At 39.2% G+C, this 25,059-nt stretch overlaps 4 protein-coding genes across 10 annotated transcripts in view; 1 reads left to right on the top strand and 3 right to left on the bottom strand.

Annotated features, from left to right (window-relative positions):
• LOC120414660 (alpha-protein kinase 1) overlaps positions 1-3,296 on the bottom strand; it is a 62,123-nt gene extending 58,827 nt beyond the window's left edge. For 3 of the 7 annotated variants that reach the window (XM_039575920.2, XM_052707259.1, XM_039575922.2), the window contains exon 1: positions 2,285-3,296. In XM_039575920.2, the coding sequence (XP_039431854.1) occupies positions 2,285-2,398 (114 nt within the window). In that variant the 5' untranslated portion in view covers positions 2,399-3,296. The remainder of the gene's footprint in view (positions 1-2,284) is intronic. The other 4 variants (XM_039575924.2, XM_039575927.2, XM_039575928.2 and 1 more) reach the window with 3 other exon arrangements.
• A 2,569-nt stretch (positions 3,297-5,865) lies between these two features.
• LOC120414655 (transcription factor TFIIIB component B'' homolog) lies at positions 5,866-10,683 on the top strand. Its single transcript, XM_039575913.2, has 5 exons — positions 5,866-6,459; positions 6,518-7,153; positions 7,218-7,369; positions 9,071-9,261; positions 9,333-10,683. The coding sequence occupies exons 1-5, from the start codon at positions 6,147-6,149 to the stop codon at positions 10,507-10,509; spliced, it is 2,469 nt and encodes an 822-aa protein (XP_039431847.1). The 5' UTR covers positions 5,866-6,146; the 3' UTR covers positions 10,510-10,683.
• LOC120414664 (glutathione S-transferase C-terminal domain-containing protein homolog) lies at positions 10,640-13,090 on the bottom strand. Its single transcript, XM_039575934.2, has 2 exons — positions 11,992-13,090; positions 10,640-11,375 (listed from the first exon to the last, which is right to left on the bottom strand). Exons 1-2 carry the CDS (start codon positions 13,088-13,090, stop codon positions 10,693-10,695), a joined length of 1,782 nt encoding a protein of 593 aa, XP_039431868.1. The 3' UTR covers positions 10,640-10,692.
• A 5-nt stretch (positions 13,091-13,095) lies between these two features.
• On the bottom strand, positions 13,096-13,785 carry LOC120414680 (protein JTB). Its single transcript, XM_039575964.2, has 2 exons — positions 13,559-13,785; positions 13,096-13,492 (listed from the first exon to the last, which is right to left on the bottom strand). Exons 1-2 carry the CDS (start codon positions 13,612-13,614, stop codon positions 13,096-13,098), a joined length of 453 nt encoding a protein of 150 aa, XP_039431898.1. The 5' UTR covers positions 13,615-13,785.
• Between the last annotated feature and the right edge of the window lie 11,274 nt (positions 13,786-25,059).

The following is a 25,059-nucleotide window of genomic DNA, read 5'->3' as shown; positions in this document are numbered from 1 at the left end:
ATGGAGAAATTCGGACAGGTTGGCGGCTGCTTGGGAGAATTTTCATTGACGCTCTATGATACGAATGCGCTTGGCTACTTCATGGTTCCAAGAAGAGTTGAGTGTTCGTTCAATTATTTTGATGAACATATTTTAATTCTTTCTTCAGAAAGAAATCAAAATGATCACCTGTCCTATGAACAGGTTGAACAGGTGGACGCGACGCCTACAAAATAATAAAAGAAAAAGCCGTAACTGACTTAGATGATCATTTTAGTTTTCGAAAATGTTAAATAATTGTAAAAAATTTGTGAGAACTGGTACTCTGACGTTAAATAGTCAAAATATATTGGCAAACTAATAATTTTGTTCCCCACTACGGGCACAACTAGGAAACAAATATTTCCACGGAAGGTAACGTTCACATTTTCTGCAGTGTTTAGATTTTTATCCCATTTCCATCACATTTACCGATTCTCAGTATTTAAACCTAAGTTTAACCCGCTTTATAACCTTATCGGTAATTCGGTAACTTCGGAATACACCCGTCCGGCAGCAGCTGAAGATTCATGCAGTCCCACGTCGCATGTTCGGGTGTAGACCTACGGAAGACCTCGCCTCGAGGAGAGGTGAATTGCCTGCTTTATAACCTTAACATTATTATTTTTATAAACTTCTGCCTGATTATTTCTAATTATTTAGTAAATACTATGATTTCACATCAGATGGAAACATTCCCAAAATTACACTTAGATTTTGATTGTGCACTCAAGAACATCTGTTGATCCTGTTGCACTTTCTCTCCCGGTAAATACAAATTACAACACTCAGCTTACAAAAAACAAAACTGTTCAATACGAAAATACTTTATTCATAAACATGGCTGTATTTGGTAGTAACTTAACTGCTCTGGCCTGCTCAGAAGTCTGTCAGGGAATAGACGTGAGCTTGGGATGTTTTCCCTCAAGAAACTGAGCAATCAGGACAAATTCACTAACCCTTTTTCTTCTGCTTGTGTTCTGTGCTCTCTTGTACTAAGCTTGCTGGTTTTTCTATCTAGTTAGTTAGCATAAGAGAGCACAGAGGCATCGTTATGTTCATCTTACAGCTGATTTTTCGTGATGTTTATCATTTTTCGTAATGTTTTTCATTTTTTTTTTTTTTTTTTTGTGGCATATTTAAAGTTTACCAAATTAACAACTACTTAATCCAGTCTCTGAGATATCGATAGCTGAGCTAAAGTCTGTGGGGTGAGTAGATATGCTTGTTGTGCACACGAATTTCGGTAATGACCGTAGGATTTTTTCCAAGTTTCATTTGGTCCGGTTTTGGCTCCTATAAGTCCCTATTGACTATTATTAATATGAAGTTTGATAAAGTCCTCCAACGATTCTCAAAAAACACTATTTTGAGTGAAGAGAACTTAAATAGCAAAAGCTTTTTTGTATACATCGCAAACCTTTCAGTGCTGTGCGTTTTGAGATGATTCTGCAACTAAGCTGTGAAAAAAATCAGCCCCCTCTGACTATTGTTGATACAAACCAATGAAAATTATATAGTGTGTAGACAATTGATTCAATTCCATTTCACTAAAAAACAAAAGTTTTCATATTCAAAAGTTCAAAAAACGCGGAAAATCAAAACCCCAAAAACTATAGTTTACTTTACAGGGTCAACCATTTTTTTTTTTGTTAATTGTCCATAGTTTTAGATTAAATTTTTAAAAGAATCTATCTGGATAGGAAACTTATGACTCATAGGTTGTTTTGAAAATTTACTGTAGAGTTGTTTTTCTCAGCTTTGCTACATCGATCAACAGATGCTGTTGGTATTTGGTGCATACCATCCTTTCATCTGCTATAAAACGTGGATCTTGCGCTGCTGTTCGTTCCTGCTGGTCTTACAGCTTAGGCTCCCAATTTGTGTTTCTCATTTTTCTTCATATTCTACACACATATTTTTAGAGGACCAAAAAAAAAGACCCACCAAAAGAACAGCGCGACAGCAGCAAAAAAGAACAAACTTTTAATGATAATTATGTTCTATCCTCGCCGACTCAATCGTCGTCATGCAATTTTACCTCGCGGGTACTCTGCCGTAAGCCGCGAGGCCATGGCACCAGCAAAAAAAAGTTCATGTGGCCACGGTAGCAGCAGCATCCTTGCCCCTGACCTGACCAACCACTTGAAGTATTATAAAGGTTTTCTCTTGGGAACGCAGAACCGTTTCTTTTTTTTTTCGAATCGCATTCACACTCATTCACACAACTTCCAGCCGGAGGGAACCCTGGAACCAGGGGACCTACCTTGGACGTGACATCGGACACTTCCCGCATGATCCGCTCGAACTCTGCCGTCTCCTCGGCCTGCTTCTGGTTGTGGAGGGCAATTTTCTCGCTGAATTTTCGTGGATTCGCCATTGCTCCGGCTCCGCTCTCCGTCGGTCCGTGGTTCCGAATCTCTTACTCTTTTTTTTTTCTCTACAAGCCCACAATCTGTGTCTGTGATGCTGCTGCTTCTGTTGCTTCCACACTACTTCCGAGGAAGATTGGACAATTTTGACCCCCACCCGATATTTGGACACTTCCGGAACACAGATTCCACTCTAAGTAGCACACTTTAAAGAAGTTTTTGATTTAGATTAACACTATCGGGAGCTTCTCCCCTCGCAACCCGGTGGTCAACTGGAACCTGCTGCCGCTGACACTGGGAACCAGATTTGCCAAACAAATTCAGCCTCTCGAAAGGTTTAGCTATTTTCACTCTTTATGTTTTCGTAACTCTTGAAAACGCACACACAATTTTCCTTTTTTTCTCCTGCGCACTCTCCCCGGGTTCTTCCCGTTGGGGACAATCAAACAGGCCAGGCCTCTGGTCCACTCAGCAATCCGTTTCGGCGGTCTCTCCAAAAACGTTCGCCTCTAAGACCACGACGGCGACGACCGGGACGACGATGGCCACACCGGACACGGAGGAACGACAACGACGACGTCGGACGGCGGCGGATGGACAAGAAGGCAGCAAAAAATAACTCCACAGAAAATTTTCATCACCACCACCACCAGGCCACCACTCTTTTGGGGTCGAATTTTCCTCCTGCACACACACTGAATTTTCCCAACCCGGGCACCGAACTCGACGGCCCACGGAACCGGAAATCGCTTCCACGCGTGCTGTACGACCGAATGCTGCCGGAAAACGCCACCGAACTGCGGACAAAACTCGCGAAATTCTGGATTTTAGGACACCCCGTGAAAATCCGAAACTTGCCTTCTTTTGCTATTTACGTATCTGTATAATTTTTTGCTCTCTCTCGCTCCCCCTCTCTCTCTCAACTCAACTCGTCTAGGACCGGGTTGCCAGCCAGCTTTGACATATTCAGTTGGTAATGTTGGCAGTGCGACGTGCTGTAAATCGTGAATACGTTTTGCAAAGGACGTAATCGAAATTCACGTCAAATTCACGTTGCGCCGATCTTCGCGAAGATAAATATTATTTTATCAGAACCCGAGTCAGAACCGAGGTCTGGTCTTATTGGAGGTCTTATTGGACCATTAAAAAAAAACTCCAGATGTTTTTGTTCATGTTTGAAGAATTCGAAGTCCCATAAATTTTTTGGATTTTTATTTTAGTCAAATTTGAATGGTTGATTGCTTGAAAAATATACCAAACGCATATTCTCAATCAAGGGTCCTGATTGCTCTAAATCAACCACTCCACTCGCGAGCACAAATAGCAGGCGACGCGATACTGCCCTGATGAGTTCCTACCGTTTGTCACTTTCACACCATTCGCTCCCAAACACTCACTCTTCTACTCTCCTTCTCTCTCTGATCGGCTCAGTCTCCGAACGGCTCAGACAGGCCGATCGTCTCCCATCACTCTGAACTGAAAACATTTTTTTCTCTGATGCGCTGCGTTATACTCATTGATTTGGGTTGACTAAAATCTATGTTATCAATTAAATTGTGCATTTATTTTGATTTCATAATATTGTAGACACCATTCAAAGAAACTTCCACCAAGAAAAAATCAAATTGATGGCAAACTGAGGGCGCGAAGACAAAAAGACTGCAGCGCTGGGAGAATGGCTCTTCGCTGAGCATGTTAGTGTGTGAGTGTCGTCGAGCGACGGAGTAGGCAAATATTTTCACGGTGTATTTGTTCGCTGAGTGAATAGTTCGGGCCACTCGCTGGCTGCTTGCGGGTCTCATTCGCTCATGAATGCTAGTGGGTTGGAATAGGCGACGAATGGATAGGCGAGTGGTTTCTGTTCATTGAACCGAAAATCAGGACCCTTGTTCTGAATATTTCATCACCGCCAATTAAGAGTAGTTTAGGGATCATACTTGAGCTCGAAAATCAAAAATAAGACAACGACAAAAAAATCGTGATTGGATTATCCGCAGAGAAATTTTCCCGAGACCTTCGTATACACTCAACCCCCGGTGGTTGGTCATTTTTTCGTTTGAGACTTTTTTAGTTTGTACCCCGTTGGTTGGTCCAAGTCAAACTAAAAAGTGACGAACTGTCACTTTTTACACGGCGCTCACGCACACTATCAAAACAAGCCTTTGGTGATGTGTGTGAACTCCGTGTAAAAGGGGTCAAACTAATAAGTTACCCCTTTCGTTCGACAACAATTTGTGTCAAACCAACGGAGTTTCAGTCTAAATATCCCATACATTGCATTTCTCGAGCTAAAATCCTCCCAATTTTCATCACGATTGATAATTTTGTTCACTATGTACATACATATTTGAGCCTGCAGGCTCGGTTCTTAACTCGGTTCTGACATGTTTTATTGGATTTTTTGGTGTTAACTTTTTTGTTGTTCATGTTTCGATTACCCTAAATCCCATACAAACCATCGGATAATCGTATAATCAAGCCTGGACTGTACTGAAGTTTTCCAAAAAAAAAACAGTATTTTTAAACATTTTGAATTTTAGAACTTGAAATTTTAGAATTCAAGCAAAACATTGTAAAAGGTCCAAAGTCAAAAATATAAACAAACAGGATTTTCTTTGAAAACGATGCTACGAGTCTTAAACTATCGCTACATATCGAGAAAACTATGAAAAACATGATTTTTATGTGAAAAAATAACTGTTTTACAAAAGGCCAAAGTCAATAATATTTTGTTTGTTCTCAAAAATCTCATAGGCCCTTTGCCTCAAAGGGTCAAAGTGGAAACTGGGTTGTTTTGTTTTGAAATCGTGTGAGGCCCAGGGACAAAAACAACGATTTTCAAAACAAACACCGAATCAGAGTGTGGCCCTTTGTTTCCCGTTAGTAAAACAACCAGCGGCCGGGACGGAACAAAGAAGCGACGCTGTGCGAGGCCACGGGGCTCAATTCTACTTTTGGATGCGTCCATAAAAGAACAATTGAACAGTTTGCGCAGCCAACTCGGAAGGCTAGCCAGTGCTGGCGGGAAAGGCATGGCGCGTACCATTTCATCCAGGCTTCGTCCACGGCGGAATTGATGAGAAAAGTGAAAATTGTAGCGGTGAAGGAGACTTCCTGATAGCTGTCGCAGCAGCAATTATAAGTTTTCGTCTTGGTATGGAAAGTTCAAGAAATTATTTTAGAGTTTTAGAATTCAAGAATTCTAACAAACGTATACCATTATTGTCAACATAAATGTTCATGTTCATGTTCTGAAAATGTTACGAGTACGTATGACTATGTTTCGACAGATGTCTAACCGATGTCTATGTGGTGACAAAGTTGACGGCAGAGTGTCATCCCCTTGATCTACCTAATCAAATTTGATTCCTTTTGTGCTACCTATCGAATGAGTACCCGGTTGGTACACGATGTGAAACTAAAGTTAAAAAAAAACCTGCTCATCTTCCCACCACCGTGTTTAAAACGTCAAATTCTGAAAGAACTTTCAGCAAAAAAACATGCTCCTTTCGTTTCGGTCGTGGTCGAAATCGGTGAAAATGGTTTTGAAAAAGATTGTTCAGTGAGTGTGGCCGGAGATTTTCGCAGTTTTAATTCGTGCATTTCCCTAAAATGTAATCCACTCGTCACCGCGTACCCCATTGATAGTGGCTTTTCTGTGTGAAATTCACTATCGCCCACACGTCTTTTCCAATCGCTCGCGGAAACTTTTTTTTTTCTCTTCTGATTTGTGGCAAATTTTGTGCAAGTGAAGCAATGGCTATGCGACGGCCACGCGTTAAGGTTGCGGCGAACCTGGCAATTCGCCGGCCCGCGAAACCAGCATCCTCCGGGGCCGGTTCCGGAGATGTCAAGCCGGGGGATGCCGTGGCCGCCGTCAAGGTTGAGTCGGTAAAGCGTGAAAGTGCGGCGATTGCCGTGGCGGAGGCCGAGGTCACTCCGGAGGCCGTCGAGCCACCGACTGGGGATATCGATTCCGGTGATGTTCCGACCAAGGCCGAGGTTTTGGGTTCGGGGGGGGAGGGGAAAGCTGCGCAGGATGCGGACCAGTCGACTTTTAAATTTCCAAGTGAGTGATTTGGTGAAGGATGATGCAATGGATGGGATTTAAACTGCTTTCGTTTCAGATCCAGTGGAGGAACCGCCCCGGATTATGACGCCAGCGCCAACGCCACAGTCTCCACTTGAGGTCAACACCGACGAGCCACACTCGCCGAAGAAGCTCGATTCCAAGTTTGCCTACATCAACGCCCTGAACAGCCCTCGGAAGCGCATCCGGACGGAATCGATGACCTCAAACAAATCGTACTCGGACGTGAGTCTCAAGTCCCGCAAGACCATCAAGCAGGAAGTGTCCCAAAAGGCATCGGACGCCCGGAGAGACCTCCGCAAGCGGCTAAACAACATCCAGAACATCGACAAGCAATCGCTCACAATGTTTGACATGATTTACTACAACCCCGTGAAGAACCCGATGAAAAGCCCGGCCCTCAGCAAGAAAGGCTCGCTGGAGAACATTCCGAACACGGTCGGTCGGGAATCCCGAGGCGTCAGCAAATCTCGCTCTCCCACGCCGGCTCCGACCCGTCCCATTCCGGATCCGCCCAAGGCAACGATCCAAATGACGCCCCAGCTCAAGCTCGGTCCCAACGGTGAGATGATCCTCGACGAAACCAGCCTGGTCGTGGAGAACGAGCGCGAGCGGGAAATGCGCGACACGCTGGCCAAAACGGAGGTCGTCTACATGGACGAGTTCAGCGGGAGTGAGTCACTTGTAACTTTTCGGAAAGAAACCTCTTTTCTAACTTTCTGTATAATTTCGCACAGATTCCGGCTATTACAGCAGATTTAAGCGGACCAAGGACTGGGCCCCAGAGGAGACGATTCGGTTCTACCGCTGTCTGCACACGATCGGGACCGACTTTTCCATGATGATTCAGCTGTTTCCGAACCGGAGTCGGAGGGATCTGAAGCTAAAGGTGAGGAATCGTGTTCAAACATTTTTGTGTGTTGGTTGAAGAATACAATGCAATTTCAGAAAAGTTACAGTTTTCTGCTAAATATTTAGAAAGTTGAGGGTTGAATAGTATTTTTAAGGGTCAACTTAATCCATGTTATGACTAATATCCATCATAATTAAGCTTAGTGACTTCTTACGTCGAAAATTGTTGTCAGGAAACTTAGATTTACCAAATTTGATTTAAAACGTAAAAATAAACGTTAAACAATTTGTTTTCCACACAGTTCACAAGCGATTGTAGTAGTTTTTTGCCTTCCTCGCCGCACTCACTCGAAAATGAATTTTTTTTTTTGCCTCCTAGACCCACCTTCACGTGTACATATCGACTCAGAATCAAATTTTGAGCAAATGTCTGTTTGTGTAGGGATGTTTATCGAAAAATCACTCACTTATCTGTGGACCGGCTGGACGAATTTTGACCGTTTTTGGCTTGGGTCCCATAACTCACCACCTATATTTGAAAATGATTAGTTAAGTACTTTAAAAGTTATGCTAAAAACGATTTAGACTCGAAAAGTTTGCAAAAAGGATGGTTTTTGGAAGAAATCCTGTTTTGAAAGGTATTTGAAAGACATTTACAACGAGCGTAAAAAATTGCAGATCTGACAACTCTATCAAAAGTTATAATCCCTTAAGTGTTATTTACACACATCTTTTAGGGCGGATCTCAGAAATTGTGATGAATTTATCAGCCCAATGACAAATCAAATTTGAAAAGTTAGCTTCGTCATTTCTGATCACTTTTGTTGATTTGAATACAAAGAAAAGTGTTAAGACAGCATTTTATAACCTCCCGACATTGGCGTATTTACATTGTTTTGCTTTAATTTAAAGAATTCAATTCGACGCTGTTCTGGGAAAAACGCCTTTTAAATGTTTGGCCTTGAATAAACAAAAACAAGAGCACGCAATGTAAACAATAACAAACACGTTTCGTTTGGCTGACCATTCTGTGTATTGTTCGAAAGTCTGGTTGAATTTAGTTACTGGAGTCCCGAGTTATGATTACAAATATCCACGGTAGTTGAGCTCGTACTTGTGTCAAACGCGTTCTGACCTAAAATCCCTTTGCCCTTTGTCGCACTTACATCATTTTCATACTGTGTCAAGATAGCACGACAAAATTGAAACTTGTTTCGGATGAAAAGTGACAAAAATGCAAGGTGTATTTTCGGTTTATATTGGATGTCGAATTTTGGGGATCTGTGTAGGTCAAAAGGTCATTGTGAGCTGCAGTTCGTGCGACAAGTTAGCACGACAGTGACGAATTGCTAGATGAGGTTCAATATGGGTACTTCTACCCTTCGTTTACGAGGCAGGTTGATTTGGCTCGATTTCGAGCCTGTTGGGGCCAATCCTCCAACTGGATTCTGGCGGTGGACTGTATTTTTCGAGTTCCGGTGATGGAAACACTACTTTCTACCTGTTAAAAATCCGAATTTCTGATCGACTATTCACACTTGCGCGACGTGTCTCGTTCGCGTCCCGAAACGAAACGTAGTGAAAATTCGGTCTCTCTCCCGCTCCGGTGCGGCGCTTTTCTCGCTGTCACGTTGGCAGCGCCGTCGCTTGCAGGGCTGGAATCGCGCACACTGGGCGACTGGGCCAAATCAAAGCAAGCTTTTCTATTATCATTTTTTTTACTCGCTTTTCCCCACAGTTCAAAAAGGAGGAACGGCTCAACCTTATGTTGATCAACAAGGCGCTGCTCTACCCAAAGCAATTCAACATCGAGGAGCTGAAGCAACAGTTCGAAGAGGAGGACGAACAGCTCGAGCGCCAACGGGAACAGGAACGCCAGCAGAAGCTCGAAGCGGAGGAAAAACTGCTCCAGCAAAAGTTGGCCAAGAAGTAAGTATTGCTGTTGTTCTATTTTTGTTTGGTCGGGTTGTTGTTTACGTTATTGTTCTCTCCCCCCGCAGGATGCAGCTCAACCAAAACAAAAGCCGGAACCCGAAGAAGCGGGTGAGCAAATCGGCCCGCGTCATGCTGGACGGCGAGCAACTGGTCAAATCGGAACCCCTCATGAAGGAGCCGAAACCGCGGAAGAAACGTCGGAAGAAGGAAGTGGTTTCGGAGGCGCGCGTTCCGGAGGAGCAGCAGCAACAGGGGCAGGAACAGCGCGTTGATGATCCACCTGCGGCCGTGCAAGAACCGGTTTATGAGCAGAAACAGGTTGAGTTGTACCCGCAGAGCTTCCAGGCGAATGCGGAGCAGTACATTGTTGGGGAAGTCCAGGAAGATCACACGCTCGACATTGCGTCCATGGACATTTCGATTGTGGACGAGGAATCGCGTAGCGTGTACGAGATTAAAGCGGAACCGAACGTTCATCCGGTGTTGCCAAGGTACGAAACGCTGCGAGCCGACCAGTTCGCGAACGTTCCGAACGTGGTCACGATCCAGAATCTGGACGACCAGAGCCAAACGACGATGATCTACCAGGAGCCGACGGTGACGACTACGGCGGAACCCGTCGACCAAGGACTGGACTCGATCGAGGCCAAATACTACGGCGCGTGCGACGTCGTCTACTTCCCGATGCCGGTGGACGCTCCGGTAGCGCATCCGGTCAAGACTGAACCATCGTACTCGCGGCGAGCGCCGTCCCCCGCCTTGCAGTACGATTTGCATCCGGTGTTGGCACCCGCAGCTTACCGGGAACCAGAACCACCGGCGGCCGTTGAACCTGAAACGTACGAAGAATCGGAACCGGAAACATTCGACCATCAAGCTAGTCCATCGCCGCCACCGGAAGTGCCCTCCAAGGTGGAACAGGTTGAAAAGCAGGAGCAACTGCCCGCGCAGGAGGTGGAGGACACCCCAGAGGAAGACTATGGCGCGGTTGATGAAGGAGAAGTTGGAGAGAAACAGGAAGAGGAAGAGCCAGAGGAACCGCGCGGTCTCGGACCACTTGAGGACATTGACATCAACTCGCTGGTGCTGGTCGAGAGTCAGGACACGCAAAACCCGGGCCGAACCATCTACGAGATCTACGTGGCGGATCCGGACACGGGCAAGCTAAGCGAAAAGCCGCTGGACGTGCCGGACGATGTGATCGAGAACATTCGCTCCATCCTGGAAGTGGGCGAGGACTAAGTTGTCGTTTTGTTGTTTTGCCTTTCTCTGTTTTCTAATCTGTTAAGCATTAAGCAGTCCGCTGCCGGGAACTAGAATTAGGAAGCGTCATTCGGATGTTTCAAGCTGAATACTACGTAAGGTGTGTAAATAAGTGCTAGAGAAATAAACTTTTATTTATCAAATTAAAAAAAACCCCAAAAGTCACTCTTCCAAAACTCCAACCAACACTCGGTTCTTGGGCGTACAATTCTCCGGTCGCAATCTCTTCACCACCACGCTGTAGCCAAACTCTTCCGCCCGCAACGCGCGATCCTTATCGATCACGTCCATGCAGAAGAAGCCCTGCTGCGACTTGGCCACGTTCGTCCGGCTACTCTCCAAGTCGTGCGTCTGATCGGCACAATGCGCAATGCAAAGATACTCCTTCAGCAGCAGTTCCGACCGCTGAAAGACCTCACTCCGCGGATACCGAATCCGGTCAAACTCGTACAGCTTCCCGTAGCAACAGGGACAACTGACGAACCGCGCCCGATGTTCGAAGCACTTTTCCAGCACAATGTCGGTGGCCACTCCGCACGCGTGCAGCGAAACTCCGACGTCAAAGCGGGCCGTGAAGTAGTCCAGATTGCACTGGAAGTACACGACGTTGGTGAGGCCGAGCCGGACGACGCGGTCCATGGCCAGCTGCTGGGATTCTTCCTTATTTTCCAGCAGATAGATCGTGCACTCCGGTAGCAGCTGGGCGAGCAGGATTCCGAGGTGGCCGGTACCGGAGCAAAAGTCCACGATGATGTCGCCGGGGGTGGCAAGGGCGATGACTTCGTTGGCCAAGCACTCCAGCTGGTGTTGCTTTTTGGCGAGACGTTTCGCGGGAAGTTTACCACCTGGTAAATAAATGAGAGTTTGCAAATCATAAAAAAAAAGTTTTAATGTAGGTCCAGAGGGACTAAGCTAAGCTGTATCGGCATTGTGGTGCTCCATTAAGTATTCTGATCGGGTAATTTTCATAGTAGAATTCTGGTCGGGTTATCATCTGGGTTTTTCAGTGACGGGTAGTGCCAGAGCGGGAGAGACAGGGACAGGGAACAGTCAGTCAGTGAGGAGAAGCCGGAGAAGTAGGAAGTGCGGTGAAGGACTGGAACGGAGATTGCGGGAACCATGTGGCCCCGACCCGGCCAGGGTACCACACACTCAAAGTAAAAAGTATCCTGTTTTCAAGTTCACACGTCGTCACCCTTTAAAAGGGTATCGAAAATGTACTGAATTTGACATACCCTTTTAAAAGGGTGACGCCGGGTGAACTTTAAAAAAGGATAGAAAGTATCCTTTTTGAGGATTGAAAGTACCCTTTTGAGGGATACTTCTGACTTTGAGTGCAGGCATAATCAAAGTATGATAAAAATAATAATTCCCCATAATGTCGCTGTCAGCCAGAGAATATTGGTTAGACCACGAACACACACAACAGTAACTTCAGAGAGAGAGAGGCAGTATCCTTACCTTCCGGTTTCGCATCCACGGGGACCGCTTCCCAGTCGAACAGATTCTCCTCGCGATCGTTCGGCACACTGCCAATGTCGAGCTTGAGGCGCTCGACCTTCTCCAGGATGCCCAACACCTCCGGCTGATTCGTGGTCAGGATCTTTTCACCCAGCAAGTTCAGCTTCTTGGTGTCCGACTTGTAGAGGCTGAACGTGGCCGGAACGTCCACCGCGATGCCATCCAACGGCAGTGGCGTTACGGAGGGTTGAAATTGCTCACAAACCTGCAGCAACTCACCGTCGTCGTGTTTCTGGACGCGCTCGTACCAGGCGTTGAGGAGGGGGAGTTTGGTCGCTAGATTTGGGTGTTGGACTCGTTTGCGGATTAGATTCATACAGGTGAAGACAATCACGTCGGCGAGCGTTTTCTCGTAGCCTTCGGCAAATTTGTGATTCTCGTGAAAGTCAAAGCGGGAGTCGGCGCTGTCCAGCTGTTGGAACTCTTGGTTTGAGGAAACTTTGACGTTCTTGACTTTGTTGATTAGTTTGTAAATGTTGTGGGCTTTCAGTGGTTGAGCCAGGTGGCTTTCCAGTTTGCCTAGGTCTTCAGGGAGATCGGCGCGGGTTGCTGTATCTTCCAGTTGAAGGACGTCGCGAACGCACTTTTCAATGTCGACTTCGCAGAACTTGGTCCACATGGAGATCTCGGCCGGGGCGAGAAGAGTGTTGCCCTTGAAGCCGAGAATCTGTTTCGGGTTGGTGAGGGGCGAGCATTCCAGGTGAGCTTTGGTGATGCGTCGGCAGATGCCACACAGTCCGGACACGATAAGAGTGTTGTCCAGCAGGGTTGGAAGCTGGCAGTACTTGGCGGCCGGTGGCCAATGGCCAGTTTTGTGGAAGAGTGCGGGAAAATTGGTCAGCTTGACCGTGATAGAGTCGCGTCGCCGTTCCTCGACGATGGTTTTGCTCTGAACAAAACTAATCTGAAGATCGCGGCCAACTTCCGGCTGGCGCAGGTATTTACACACGACTAAGACTACGTACGTTTCGATAGGAATCTCAAGTGTTCCATCCTCCTCGCCTCCGGAGGAGTAAAACTCCAGGTAAAGTTCGATCATTGTCGCTAACAGGTTCCCAGCTGGTTCTGGATCTTGAGCATAGCCCTCCGATTGAGGGACTTTTGACGCAGGAACGAAATCGCCGTGGCCAAACAACCCACAATCGTCAAGCTTATCTGGAACGACCAAAAGCGTTTCTCGTCCAGCCAGGCCACCCGGTCACAACTCCGCGTCACAATCTCCCCGCTCAGGCACTTGAGTACTTCCTTGTTCTGGGTGTGGACACAAACGCCCTGCGACTTGCTGGCGATTTCGAACGCCGTGCACGGATGACAATCCTTGATAACCTCGTACGACTCCCGCACCCAGCAGGTGGAATTGTTTTCAATCACAAACTCTTGCTGCCGCCGCGTTCCGGCCTTCATCCATTTAGACTCGATGATCAGGACCACGATGGTCAATCTGCAAGAAGGGAAATTACGGTGAAATCCTCCAAACTCAAATTTCATCAGACCAAGCAAGTCTTACAGAATCAAACAACTAATTCCAAACACCATGCGCTTCTTGGACAGGTTTTCTATCATCGTGGTGCACTTTGCATCGGAATGGCCACCGGTGACAAACGAATCGGAATCACCGAAGCTCTTAAAACTATTTACCTCCGTAATTTGCACTGCGAACCATGAATCTGAATTTCACCTTTCAAAACAACAGAAACTGCGTGGATCTTCTTTCTGTCACTTCCGTCATCATGGCATGACTGCTGCCCGTGGTTTGTCAGGGGTGTCGAATCTCAGGAAGCCATGCATTTAGATAACTTTCTTCATTTTCAAAAAAAAGTAAACTAAAAATGCTTTTTGACATAAAATCAATTATCATAACATATGTTATTGCAATTAATTATATAAAGTTAACCAATAAATTAGAATTATTTTTATTTAAGTCCATTCCTAATAAAATCCTGAAGAAAAACTTATCCAGTTTCAAATCAAAGTTACGCCACGCAGGCAAAACCAGCAAAACGCACGACGCGACCTGATGGCGTGCACGCAGTAGGCTCACACGTGCACGCAGTGGCGGCGTCGTATTCTCTCCTTACTCTACTCTCTCACTCTCATTCGCTCTTCAAGCCATGAGAGTTCTCTCAAATTTTCCTCTCGCGCGCTCTGGTTTTGGGATGGAATTTTCAAAATGGCCGAGCCAAAAAGCTTGGGCAGGGGGTGGTTTTGACTCCGCAGTGGAAGACGGCCATTTTGTCATTGCGTTGAAGTCTCTTGCGCGACGAAGGCACGAAACTTGAAGAATACGCGTTAATAATTTCTTTTAAACATTAAAACAATGTTTTAATCCTTGGTTCTTTCTGTTTACTTTTTTTTGTAGTGGGCAATTCTCTACAATTGGCAGGTGGTTGTTTGAAATACAAAATGTGCCATAGTGGTTTGTGGTTTCCGTATGGCTTGTCCCCTTAATGATCAATTGCGATTAATTTAAGACTTATATTGTCGATTTCATTGGTATGTTTTCAAACGAGCACTGAGGGTGGGGCAAAAAAAATGCTTAAATTTTTTTAATCGCAAGCAATAGTTTTAAAATCTGAATTAAAAAAGAGTTTTAAAAAGCATTAGGCCATTGCAAAAAAAAAAATCAGTGTCTACAACTTTTTCTTTAAAATAATTTTATGAAAAAAAAAAACTTTTTCTTTCAAATATTGAAACCGTGGCCCCTATTTTGTTTTACTTTTTTAATAGCCTTTTCAATAGTTTGTTGGACCTTTAAAAAACTCTAGATATATATTTTAAATTTGTCTAGCTCTATGAAAATTTATTTAAAAACGCTTTGTATTGTAGAACAGATTTTTTAAGTGTTGCAAACTTAGCTTTTTTTGTGAAAAATCAGATTATTTTCTCTTATAGGGTATTTTAACCATTAGTGGACCCCCTAGTAGAGCCGAAGCACATTTTTCACAAATTTTTCAATATTTTAAGCACTTTTTCATAACCCTTTGTACAAAACAATGAAATCTGAAGTCTTTTGAACAATTTTGACTATTTGCTTCATCAGTTTATTTGTTTTTGAGCAGAAAAATAGTCATAAGAAAAAAAAAGCTTTTTTGCCTGTTATGGAACCCCTTTTCCTATAGTGGACCCGGGTCTATAATCCGATTGTGGACCCGTTTCAACTAGAGAGCCTGGAGTTCCAGGCTCTCTATGGCAACTGTTATTTTTGTACCAAATTTAACCGATATTTGATGTTTTGATGCATGGTGTAGGTCTAATGATAGATTTAATGAACAAAAGATGGATTTTGCTCACTTTTCATCATAAACAAATATGTTTTGTTAACAAATTTGGCATCAAACAACAAAAAAACCTAACAGACATTTACAAACATTTATTTCCGAACAAGATCAGAGAAAACGTTTAAAAAATCACTGTAAACATAAAAATAATAAAAAATGTAATTTTGATGCACATTTTTTTCATATTAATTACATAAATGGTTGACCGAAACTAAACAATAGATTTGTTTACAGTTGCTGATAAAACCACGCATGTTAATTTAAAAAAAATTGTTCTTGATTTATTAATATAAAATATAATTTCAAACTGCAATTAAGATTAATTGACTATAGTTTTGATTTGATATGATATAATTTTTTACGGCTTCAGCATTTTTGGTACTTTTAACATGAAACAGCTATATTTATACCCACAATTGAAAAATTGCGTTTAGGTTGATAACAACAAGCATTTATTGTATGTTTAAGAGAAACATTTGCTTAAATACACAGTTTTCTTCATTTTTGAAGGTTTAATTAACAGGGGTCCACTTTTGGAAAAGTTTGGATTTTCGTTGTATTATATTGGACCCCCCTAATTTTTGCTCGAAAATTAGCAGTTCTTCGCTTTATTTTAGTAATGTTCCTTAAACTTACATTATTTCGACTTGCTGAAGTTAAATAATCAGTCAAAAAATGATTGGATAGTTAATTCATTCATAAAATATAAAAGCAGTTTTGTTGTGAAAATGCTAGTGGCCATGGCTGATTTCAGATGCCGAACTCAAAACACTTATTGACGTAGACTTACGTCTTTGTCGAAGGTACTGGGGTGTCATTCCAAAAAACCCGGGCCGAAGGCCCTGGATTACTGCGTCATCCGTCAAACGCTTATATCTTCCTTCCCTCTAATCGAATCGACACGATTTATGTTCCATTCGATTCGAAAATTATTCAGCAATTTGCTTTAAAACTTTCATTGTTGGCAAAATAGTTTAATTATTGAAACAATTGAATCGTTTAAAATGTTTTCAACATGCACAGATTTTGCAAGCAAAATGAGCGCTTCCCACTCACGGACGGGAATGTCAAGTACCTATTTTGAGGGGAAAATCATCCGAGCAACGCGACCGAGTGTCGGTCGCGAAAAAGGAGGGGAAGTAGCGGGTCGAAAGGCTATATAAGAACGCGCGCCAGAGCCCATTCTATCATTCACGTCTCAGACGTCGGACCGGCAGCAGCAGCAGGAAAGCTCAGCCCAGAGCAGCAACAGCAGGAGAGACCAGAGCAGCAGCAGCAGGAGAGAGGGACCAGAACTGGAAAAGATTCGCGCATCACCTTCTCGTCGTCACCGTCAGCCAGTTGCCTCTCGATGGCCGGACCGTTTGGATCTTTCGTGGTAGGGGGTGAGGATTTCCCAACTCTTCAGAGTTGCCTCACCCCCCGTCCCTCGTCCCACCCGGGACGAGGCATCAACGCGATGAGGCGCGCGCCTGCTGCCTTCCGCTGAAGAGCCTCTCGTGGGTCAAGCCGTGGTTGTGAAACAACAACTAGCTCGTCGCATTCGCGGCGAGCGCTTCTGAAATAATTGCGTCGTGTCCAATTCCAAACTGTTTGCCTAACTCCCCGTCTCTCGTCCCACCCGTGATGAGTCGGTGAAATGCCTTTCAGGAACTAGTGTTGGTCTTCGGGGGTGACGGATTGCACAGCTTTCTGAACCCCTCTCTCCACCACATTATGCTACCAAATTTTCATTCGGTTCGCGAAAAAATCGTTTTTCGTTTTTCTCTCCTCCATTCAATGTTTCCATTGTTTAAATAAGGCTTTCTAGTCAAAGATTTACCAACACATTCAAAGTATGGTTACATGACAGTTGAGTTGACTGGAGTGTTAAGTTTCTGTTTAGTTAGGGGGGTCCATCTCCCATTTACGATCTTATTCCGTTAATGTATTTCAAGTATCTAGCTAATTCTTCAAAATTAAGATATGGAAAACTCAATGTCCACATCTCAAAACTTTACGTAGTCTACGCCATTCCGGTTATGTCTGTGACATAACTACTTTGACTTTTTTGGTGAAAAGGACAATTCAATGTCAGCCAACATTGATTTAAATGATGCTGAACATGCCAAATAAAAGATTTGTAGGCAATAACACGCTTCAAATTGTGATTTTATTGATTTTTTCATCCAAACCCCTTCAGAGGGTCCATTATAGGGAAGGGGTCCACTAATGGATAACGTACCCTATACAGAATTCAAATCTGATGTATGAGTAAGGTGGGATTCTCACTAACATTTTTAATTTGTAAATGGATTTTACCCGTGAAAGTCTATAATTTGAAAATAAATCGAAATGAAAGTGAAGATAGAAAAAGATCTTTGCTGTGTAAAATTTAATTTTAAATCAATTTTAATTAACATAAGAAATATAATGTTTAAAGTTACTGTCATCAGGGGTGACATTGGGTTTGGGGGAGAGATTGGGTCTTTCAAAAGTGCTGAAATTTGTATGACCCAATCTCAACGGCAGACCCAATGTCACCCTTGATGACGGTACCTACCTTATAAAAAAACATAAACTATGTATTTTTTGTGCTTTTTTTTTCAAATAAAATCTTGCAATTATATTTTCAAGAAATACTATTATTTGTAGGTACTTTTACTATATAAAATGAATCGAAATTTAAATAAGTTCATGCCATTAATACACATTTTAACGAACCACATACGTTTTGTGCATATTTGATTACCAACAAATCCTTTCATAAATGATGATTCTTCAAAAGACCTAAAATACTTTGCTAGTTAATTGATAAGAGCAATTCCATGTCAAATAGGGAATCGGTTGTACCCGACCCTCTCCGATTTCAATAAAACTTTTTAGATATGTTATCCTAGGCATATATAAGCCATTTTTGTGTATATGGAGCCAGTAACACTCGATAATGACATTTGAGAAGGGCGTAAGTGTTTTAAATTTTTTTGTATTTCGTAATTTAAATATTGCTGTATCTCGAAGCCGTTGCAACGTATCAAAAAGTGGTCAAAGACAAACTTGTAGGAAATTTGACGGGCTTTCCGAAAAAAATACACTGAAAGAAAAAATCACTCCACTTTTCTGAGATTTTTTGATTTTTAAGTTTAAAAGTCAAATTTGAAGGTGAGCCCACGATTTTTTTTTCGCTCAAAATTTTTGTGAAAATAGCCTAAAATGTAACAAAAAGAATCACGAAAAATGCAGGATGGAGCAACTCACCTAAAAAAATACAAAAACATTTACTGAAGCTGTTTTTTTTTTTTTTTGAAAAGTGCTCTAAACGTCAAAATTTTCAAAAACCGAATACGGGAATCGATTCTCCAGACAATTTTACATAAAAGTCTCCATATTGACCATTGTCCTAAGTCCAATCCTTGTGAAGTTACAGCGCTTTTAAAAATAAAAATGTTGAAAAAATTGTTTATTTGATGGTTTTTGACAATTTCTATATGACAGACTTGATTTTTCAGTTTCGAAAATACTTTTACCGAAAAGCTCGTCCAATTTCCCATAAGTTTGTCTTTGACCTCATTTTGATTGGATGTATGGGCTTACAGATATAACCTCATTTATTATCCAGGTTACTTTACTACACTGAAAAAATATTATGTTTTCAGTTATGAGCAATGTAATTAGCTTATAACTGTAAAACCACACATCCAATTGAAATGTAGTCAAAGACAAACTTATGGGAAATTGGACGAGCTTTTCGGTAAAAATATTTTCGAAACAGAAAAATCAAGTCTGTCATATAGAAATTGCCAAAAACCATCAAAAAAACAATTTTTTAAACATTTTTATATTTAAAAGCGCTGTAACTTCACAAGGATTGGACTTAGGACAATGGTCAATATGGAGACTTTTATGTAAAATTGTCTGGAGAATCGATTCCCGTATTCGGCTTTTGAAAATTTTGACGTTTAGAGCACTTTTCAAAAAAAAACAGCTTCAGTAAATGTTTTTGTATTTTTTTAGGTGAGTTGCTCCATCCTGCATTTTTCGTGATTCTTTTTGTTACACATTCAGAATGAATTTTCGACTTCGGCAGAAATATCTGCCGAACGTGCTCGGCAAGGTGATATTCTGCCGAAATCTCGGCAGAAAATTCATTGTCCCAATATTCTAGGTTAAATTTAAACGATAGTTCGGCAGATCTAAGCAAAATGCCGAAGTTCGTCAGTTAAATTTAACGAAAATCTCGGAATGTCCAAAATCTACCGAGTTCGGCAATTCAACTGTCAAATTCGCTAGAAAGTGCCGAGCTGTTCGGTTAGATGTTGAGGTAGCCATATTTGTTTTCGATATGAGTATTGCTCACTGAACTAAGTTCCGGAGCTTTGGATAAATCGGGATTTATACTTGAATTTCTACAGGATTTCTGCTTGTATTTCTACTTGAAAGGTAAACATTTTTAATAACATCTGTTAGGGAAAATAATATCTAAAGGGTCTTTCATTTGCAGCTTTTACCAAGGAAATGCATGACGATGGCGCTTGGTAGAAGTATAGGATTCATTCTGGTTCAGATTGTATTTATTAGATTATACATAAAAAGAGCAATAAATATAAAAAAGCATGCATGCATATTGTTTTACAGCTTTACATTAATTGCGAGAATCTCGATTTGGTTTTATTATGATAAATGCCGAGGTTTTCGGTTGAATTTGTTTCAGGGATGCCGAGATTTTCGGCACAAAAAAGCTGGCTGTCAAAATTATTTTTGCCGAGACTTTGGCAGATGAATTTTCTGCCGAACTCTCTGCCGAGCGCTCAGTTGTTCTGTTTTCGGCAGAATTCTACCGAAGTTCGGCATAAAAAACTGAGTGTGTACATTTTAGGCTATTTTCACAAAAATTTTGAGCGAAAAAAAATCGTGGGCTCACCTTCAAATTTGACTTTTAAACTTAAAAATAAAAAAATCTCATAAAAGTGGAGTGATTTTTTCTTTCAGTGTATTTTTTTCGGAAAGCCCGTCAAATTTCCTACAAGTTTGTCTTTGACCACTTTTTGATACGATGCAACGGCTTCGAGATACAGCAATATTTAAATTACGAAATACAAAAAAAAAAAACACTTACGCCCTTCTCAAATATCATTATCGAGTGTTACTGGCTCCATATACACAAAAATGGCTTATATATGCTTAGGATAACATGTCTACAAAGTTTCATTGAAATCGGAGAGGGTCGATAAAAATGTACCTAAAAAAATCCTGTTTTGGGCTGGAATTGCTCATAAGAAAATGCATGATAAATCACAAAATGCTAAATAAATTTGGATTTATGCAAACACAACTTTTCCATCCATAAATCACTTGGCATTTCGAGAAAAAAGGAATACAACGGAGGGGGCAAGGAGCTGAAAATCTTAAATTTAAAGGCGATGCCTCTGTACTCTTTTATGTTAACTAGATATAAAAACCAGCAAGCTAAGTACAAGAGAGCACAGATGCACCGGGTTTAATATCCTTAAGGTTTCGCTTCGATGCGGACACTGGGAAATCGCTGTATCTGATACTTGTTCACTATTTCGCAAATATCTTCGAAATGCGATTGAATTTTTCAAAAATCTCTCGCTACTTTTTAGCCAATAGAATTATCTACCGAATCATCAAAAAATTAGGCTAATAAACTATTTAACAAAAAAGTTGCGCATACATTTCTCAAAGATATTGTGATTTTTTAATTGTTTTCTCTGCATTCCACCCCAAAGCGTTTGTTGTCTATATGGTTGCCTACAAACAGGCGATTCCAAGCGTTAGACAGGGCGATTTCAACCGTTAGCACATTCTTATTCAAAATGGTGAGCATGTAGGGTTTATGGTGCTATTGTTGACTGCTGAGAATATTTGATCCTAGGTAAGTTATTGAACATACAAGAAATATCCGAGGACACGCATTCCGAGTATTCGTTTTGATATCTGTATAAACCATAATCTCGGTAAAAGATTTTTCTTTTCTTTGAGCTTTATTAAATCGGGTGCATAATATATAAATTTCAATGTTTGAGGTAGACTTTGTTAAACCTTGTCATATAAGAAATCAAATAAGGCTTGAGGTCAGGCCGGCGGGACGGTTTTTTCGCTTTTTTTGTTTACCTTAGTGTCACTCTCCCCGAGAGCGGCGAATGCGACGAAAACTCTCTCGTTGCTGTGCCGTGCTGCCAGCATGTGTGTTTTGCACTATAGTCAAGACACGAATTCAAAAAAGGTGCTTATTGTTGGTATCAAGAAACAAATTATACTAATTTGGGGTCACTAAACTCGAATATGACCTCAAAAATACTCCAAAGTACACAGGGAATGTGTAATCCAAGATGGCGTTCAATATGGTGGTAGTAGAGTATTGGAAATTTTAATATTTTAATATTTTAATATTTTTTTATTATTATATTTTAATATTTTTATATTTTAATATTTTTATATTTTTATATTTTTATATTTTTATATTTTTATATTTTTATATTTTTATATTTTTATATTTTTATATTTTTATATTTTTATATTTTTATATTTTTATATTTTTATATTTTTATATTTTTATATTTTTATATTTTTATATTTTTATATTTTTATATTTTTATATTTTTATATTTTTATATTTTTATTTTTTTATATTTTTTTATTTTTATATTTTTATATTTTTATATTTTTATATTTTTATATTTTTATATTTTTATATTTTTATATTTTTATATTTTTATATTTTTATATTTTTATATTTTTATATTTTTATATTTTTATATTTTTATATTTTTATATTTTTATATTTTTATATTTTTATATTTTTATATTTTTATATTTTTATATTTTAATATTTTAATATTTTAATATTTTAATATTTTAATATTTTAATATTTTAATATTTTAATATTTTTATATTTTAATATTTTAATATTTTAATATTTTAATATTTTAATATTTTAATATTTTAATATTTTAATATTTTAATATTTTAATATTTTAATATTTTAATATTTTAATATTTTAATATTTTAATATTTTAATATTTTAATATTTTAATATTTTAATATTTTAATATTTTAATATTTTAATATTTTAATATTTGAATATTTTAATATTTGAATATTTGAATATTTTAATATTTTAATATTTTAATATTTTAATATTTTAATATTTTAATATTTTAATATTTTAATATTTTAATATTTTAATATTTTAATATTTTAATATTTTAATATTTTAATATTTCAATATTTTAATATTTTAATATTTTAATATTTTAATATTTTAATATTTTAATATTTTAATATTTTAATATTTTAATATTTTAATATTTTAATATTTTAATATTTTAATATTTTAATATTTTAATATTTTAATATTTTAATGTTTTAATATTTTAATATTTTAATATTTTAATATTTTAATATTTTAATATTTTAATATTTTAATATTTTAATATTTTAATATTTTAATATTTTAATATTTTAATATTTTAATATTTTAATATTTTAATATTTTAATATTTGAATATTTTAATATTTGAATATTTTAATATTTGAATATTTTAATATTTTAATATTTTAATATTTTAATATTTTAATATTTTAATATTTCAATATTTTAATATTTTAATATTTTAATATTTTAATATTTTAATATTTTAATATTTTAATATTTTAATATTTTAATATTTTAATATTTTAATATTTTAATATTTTAATATTTTAATATTTTAATATTTTAATATTTTAATATTTTAATATTTTAATATTTTAATATTTTAATATTTTAATATTTTAATATTTTAATATTTTAATATTTTAATATTTTAATATTTTAATATTTTAATATTTTAATATTTTAATATTTTAATATTTTAATATTTTAATATTTTAATATTTTAATTTTTTAATATTTTAATATTTTAATATTTTTATATCTTTATATTTTTATATTTTTGTATTTTTGTATTTTTGTAGGGGAAATCTACCCATTTTAATCCTAATAAGCGGTCGTGTTTGAATGATGCTGGATAATCTAGAGTCTCCCTTGAATTTTACTAAAACCAAGTACACCAACGAGTAGAGCAAGTTTTTGTGAACATTTCTGTTTATTTTCACTTTCACTAAAAGTTATTCTATTTCTTTACCAAGCATTTAACAAAAAAAAATTCCCAAGGGTATTCTAATCGAGGCGAATGCATTGGGCCACGCCCATTTTTCTAATATCGGCTTAGTTCTTTTTTCTTCCAACACTCTGTCGAGTGTTGCCATTTGCGCTGACAGTTCAAACGAACACTCACGAAAAGTGGCATTTATAGGGAAAGTTTCCTGGCATCGCTGGCTGTGCTGCTGGTGGTGTGGACGGCCAACCTTTGTTCTTTTTTGCCTTCGTCTCTCGCTCGGTTTTCTTCAGCCTTCGAGTGGAATGCAAAGTGAAAATTGAAACGTCAAACGACTTAGCGCGTTTGTTTTTTTGATGGCGCTTGCTAATTTATTACATTTTTCGGGATTATTCTTCAAGTGAGTGCCTTACTAATGATCAAAAGAACATGTTGCCGGTAGTTGGAAGCAATTTCATATCTTAAGCGCCGTGAAAAAGTAAGCGAAAGTGAAAAGTTAATTTTGGCGATATTCATTAAGCGTTTGAGGGATTCTCGTGTGTGTCACTGTGTGTGCCAACAAAATGATGAGAAGTGGTCTCGCAAAATACAAATTATGATCAAAAGTGCATTAAATGTGATCTTTTTGGCCAGTAAGTGGCATACATTTGCTTGCTTACTCGAGGCGGTGCTGTTGCTGGTAAGTTTATAGCCCAAATAGTATTTTTGGAGCTTTAATCGAGCATCAAACTCTCCATATGACGAAGATAGGTGTTTGATTGGAAAGGGTAGATTTCCCCTATTTTTGTACTTTTGTATTTTTGTATTTTTATATTTTTTTATTTTTGTATTTTTGTATTTTTGTATTTTTGTATTTTTGTATTTTTGTATTTTTGTATTTTTGTATTTTTGTATTTTTGTATTTTTGTATTTTTGTATTTTTGTATTTTTGTATTTTTGTATTTTTGTATTTTTGTATTTTTGTATTTTTGTATTTTTGTATTTTTGTATTTTTGTATTTTTGTATTTTTGTATTTTTGTATTTTTGTATTTTTGTATTTTTGTATTTTTGTATTTTTGTATTTTTGTATTTTTGTATTTTTGTATTTTTGTATTTTTGTATTTTTGTATTTTTGTATTTTTGTATTTTTGTATTTTTGTATTTTTGTATTTTTGTATTTTTGTATTTTTGTATTTTCACCTTGAGGCTATCAAGATATGACCTCGTATCGGTAGACAAGTCCGTGAACCTCCCTGAAAATATCTGGATATGATCTGATGTCAAAAACTACTAACCTCTGCCTTGTTACGACGGTAGATCCATGGGCCGTAACTCCCGGGACTCTACAGAAGACCCAGAACATCACCTCGTATCGGTAGACAAGTCCCTGAACCTCCCTGAAGATATCCGGATATGATCTGAGGTCAAAAACTACCGACCTTTACTTTGTTACGACGGTAGATACATGAGCCGTAACTCCCGGGACTCTACAGAAGACCCAGAACATCACCACGTATCGGTTGACAAGTCCTTGAACCTCCCTGAGGCTATCCGGATATGACGTGAGGTCAAAAACTACCCACCTCTGCCTTGTTACGACGGTAGATCCAAGGGCCGTAACTCCCGGGACTCTACAGAAGACCCAG

The sequence above is a fragment of the Culex pipiens genome, chromosome 2 (genome assembly GCF_016801865.2).
Source record: "Culex pipiens pallens isolate TS chromosome 2, TS_CPP_V2, whole genome shotgun sequence".
Lineage (NCBI taxonomy): Eukaryota > Metazoa > Arthropoda > Insecta > Diptera > Culicidae > Culex > Culex pipiens.
This window is presented reverse-complemented; position numbering and strand designations above follow the sequence as displayed.

Excerpts from the sequence above, each read along its gene's own strand:
- LOC120414655 (XM_039575913.2), top strand. The coding sequence starts at position 6,147 with ATGGCTATGCGACGGCCACGCGTTAAGGTTGCGGCGAACCTGGCAATT. Across the intron at positions 6,460-6,517 it reads GTCGACTTTTAAATTTCCAA|ATCCAGTGGAGGAACCGCCC; the intron begins GTGAGTGATTTG and ends CTTTCGTTTCAG. Across the intron at positions 9,262-9,332 it reads CAGCAAAAGTTGGCCAAGAA|GATGCAGCTCAACCAAAACA; the intron begins GTAAGTATTGCT and ends CTCCCCCCGCAG.
- LOC120414664 (XM_039575934.2), bottom strand. The coding sequence starts at position 13,090 with ATGATCGAACTTTACCTGGAGTTTTACTCCTCCGGAGGCGAGGAGGAT. Across the intron at positions 11,376-11,991 it reads CGTGGATGCGAAACCGGAAG|GTGGTAAACTTCCCGCGAAA; the intron begins GTAAGGATACTG and ends TTTATTTACCAG.
- LOC120414680 (XM_039575964.2), bottom strand. The coding sequence starts at position 13,614 with ATGATAGAAAACCTGTCCAAGAAGCGCATGGTGTTTGGAATTAGTTGT. Across the intron at positions 13,493-13,558 it reads GGAATTAGTTGTTTGATTCT|ATTGACCATCGTGGTCCTGA; the intron begins GTAAGACTTGCT and ends CCCTTCTTGCAG.